This window comes from Notothenia coriiceps, unplaced genomic scaffold (assembly GCF_000735185.1).
Source record: "Notothenia coriiceps isolate Sejong01 unplaced genomic scaffold, NC01 NC01_scaffold00031768, whole genome shotgun sequence".
NCBI classification, from domain to species: Eukaryota; Metazoa; Chordata; class Actinopteri; order Perciformes; family Nototheniidae; genus Notothenia; species Notothenia coriiceps.
In genome coordinates this window covers 1-2474 of record NW_011364469.1, presented here as the reverse complement: position 1 = coordinate 2474, position 2474 = coordinate 1, and the positions used below count along the sequence as shown (strand labels likewise).

General features: G+C 47.5%; 1 protein-coding gene across 1 annotated transcript; it reads right to left on the bottom strand.

Annotated features, from left to right (window-relative positions):
* Positions 1-826: 826 nt before the first annotated feature.
* Positions 827-2022, bottom strand: LOC104960270 (aspartic peptidase retroviral like 1). The gene is made up of 2 exons (XM_010788252.1): positions 1631-2022; positions 827-1561 (listed from the first exon to the last, which is right to left on the bottom strand). The coding sequence occupies exon 2, from the start codon at positions 1504-1506 to the stop codon at positions 1000-1002; it is 507 nt and encodes a 168-aa protein (XP_010786554.1). The 5' UTR covers positions 1507-1561; positions 1631-2022; the 3' UTR covers positions 827-999.
* Positions 2023-2474: the final 452 nt, after the last annotated feature.

The window sequence follows — 2474 nt, the reverse complement described above, 5'->3', positions numbered from 1 at the left end:
CTCAGTCTGGTTTTTTGGAACAGGCCACCCCCTAACTGCTTCTATCTTAGCAGGGTCTGGCATCACCCCCCCTGCAGATATGACATGGCCGAGGTAATGGACCTGCGTGGAGAACAAGTTACACTTGGATGGTTTGACTTTAAGATTGGCCTGCCGGAGCTTTTGGAGCTCGCCATCCAGGCGGTTCAGATGTTCCTGAAAAATCCGGCCAAACACAATAATATCATCCAAGTAAACCAAACAAGTAGTCCACTGCAAGTCTGCGAGGATCAAGTCCATCAACCTCTGGAAAGTAATGGGTGCATTACAAAGACCAAAACTCAGGACATTTACTCAAACAGCCCCTGGTGTGTGATGAAAGCAGTCTTGTGGCAATCTTTAGGATCTACTTCCACCTGCCAATAGCCACTCACCAAATCCAGGGTGGAAAACCAACAAGCATGACCAAGACTATCCAAGGCATCGTCAATTCTGGGAAGGGGGTAGGCATCCTTTCTAGTAACATCATTGAGTTTCCGATAATCAACACAGAACCGAAGCCCCCCTTGCTTCTTTTCACTAACACCACAGGTGCCGCCCATGGACTACAGGAAGGACGAACAATACCATTGTTCAGCATTTGCTTTACATTTTCAGTTACTTCTTGCTGCAAGTGGAGGGGAATTCTTCGTGGGTGCATCTTAACAGGCTTGGCATCCCCTGTGTCAATCTCATGCAAGATCAAGGGAGTCCTGCCTAAATCAGTCTCCCCCTGACTAAACACAAAGGTGTTGTGGTGCAGTAACTGTCTGATTGCACTAAGCTCCCCGGGGGAAAAGCCCTTTTGCCCCTCTTTAATGTTCACGCTTCGTTGTTTACATTGATAACACGTAATGGCAGCAGGCCCTGTTCAACTTTACAAACCACTCGGGCTACCAATATGTCACAGTGTTGAGGGAGGGAGGTGGAGGGTTCCAGCATCCCTTCCGCATAATCCCCCCACCCGCTCTGGACCTGGCCCTAAATTATGGCCTCGCTACGTGGGGGAACAATGGTATCAGACTGTACGGTAACTACTTGGGGTTTTAATGATGGGTTAAGATCAACCAGAGGAAATTGCTTGCCCATAATCTGGCAAGTCTTTTTCCCTAGATCAACCACAGCGCCATATTGCGATAAGAAATCAAACCCAAGCAGGATCTCTTCTGAGGGAATATCGGAGACTAAAAACTCTGCAACCAGCAAAAGGGAATCAAATTGACGTACAGTCTGCCAGCACCCCACAATATGCATGCCCCCACCGCTTGCTGCCGTAGCCCTGCCGGCATAATTCCCCAAATCACACCCTCCTTTAGTAACAGAAAGCCATAACTGCTTAGGAATTATAGAGCATGAGGCTCCAGTATTTACAAGTACATGACAGTCAAACCCACCTATTTTAGCTTTAAGATAGCCGGAACCACCCTTTCGACTATCAGGGACCTCAGTGGATGAAGCGGGGGGGCGGACATTTGGCCCTCTGTGCATGCCCACTCTAGTTTCCCTGTAGATAAGGACAGTCACGCCGTATGTAACGATTACACAAATTCCACCAGCCTAGCTCTGTGGTCATTAAAGATTCTAATCTAATCTAATCTAATCTAATTTTACAGCCACACTCCCAACATCTTCTTATTCGCTCAACATCTTGCTTGGGTGCAGGAACACGTGTTTGACCTAGGTGAGGGGAAGGGCCTAAACCTGGGGGTACCGGGACAGTTTGAATTGGGTCCACTAGAGCCTGTACTGTACTTCCTGTCGTAAACCTTCTACAACCCCCAAAAGTGCATCAACCCGCTCATCACTGGCAGATTTCTCAGCAACCACGCGCATTCTAGCATCCGGGGCTGTGTAACCACTCTCTAAGCCTCTGATAAGGTCAAGTTCGGCTGCAAGATTAATAGCATCATCCAGTGTAGCAGGATTGGCGCTGCGAAGGCTAACGCGAAAAATCTCCACCTCCCACCTGTGCAACAAAATGGTCTTTGGCCAACAGATCTTGTGTGTTAAAGGGTGGGGTAGGTAAGTTTGAGAAACCGGCTCGAGATACACTTTTTGTTATATTCCATGGAATGCTCTTAACATCCCGATAGCAATGAATATCTGAAGTGCTTTGAAAATAAATCCATACAAAAATATCATCTGTGGAAGCCGTAATACTGTAAAAAGCACGACCAATAATTTTAGCCAGCCCGGCTAAAATAACTGGATGGCCTACCTGCCTGTCAGCCTTCCATCTGTGCACAAACTTATCTTGTGCTCTCATTGGTCAATGTGCGCGTTTTGTGTGTGTTGGAGGAGGGCTCTGTAAGGAAGTGGCAGATTTTTTTCCGGCTGTGTATTTTCAAATTCTAGCGCACTGGAGCTGGTTTCTCCAAAATTACCTACCCCACCTTTAAGGTCTGCCGTGGGATACGCTCTAACAACCAACCGCCGCGCGTCTTTCAACAGACATA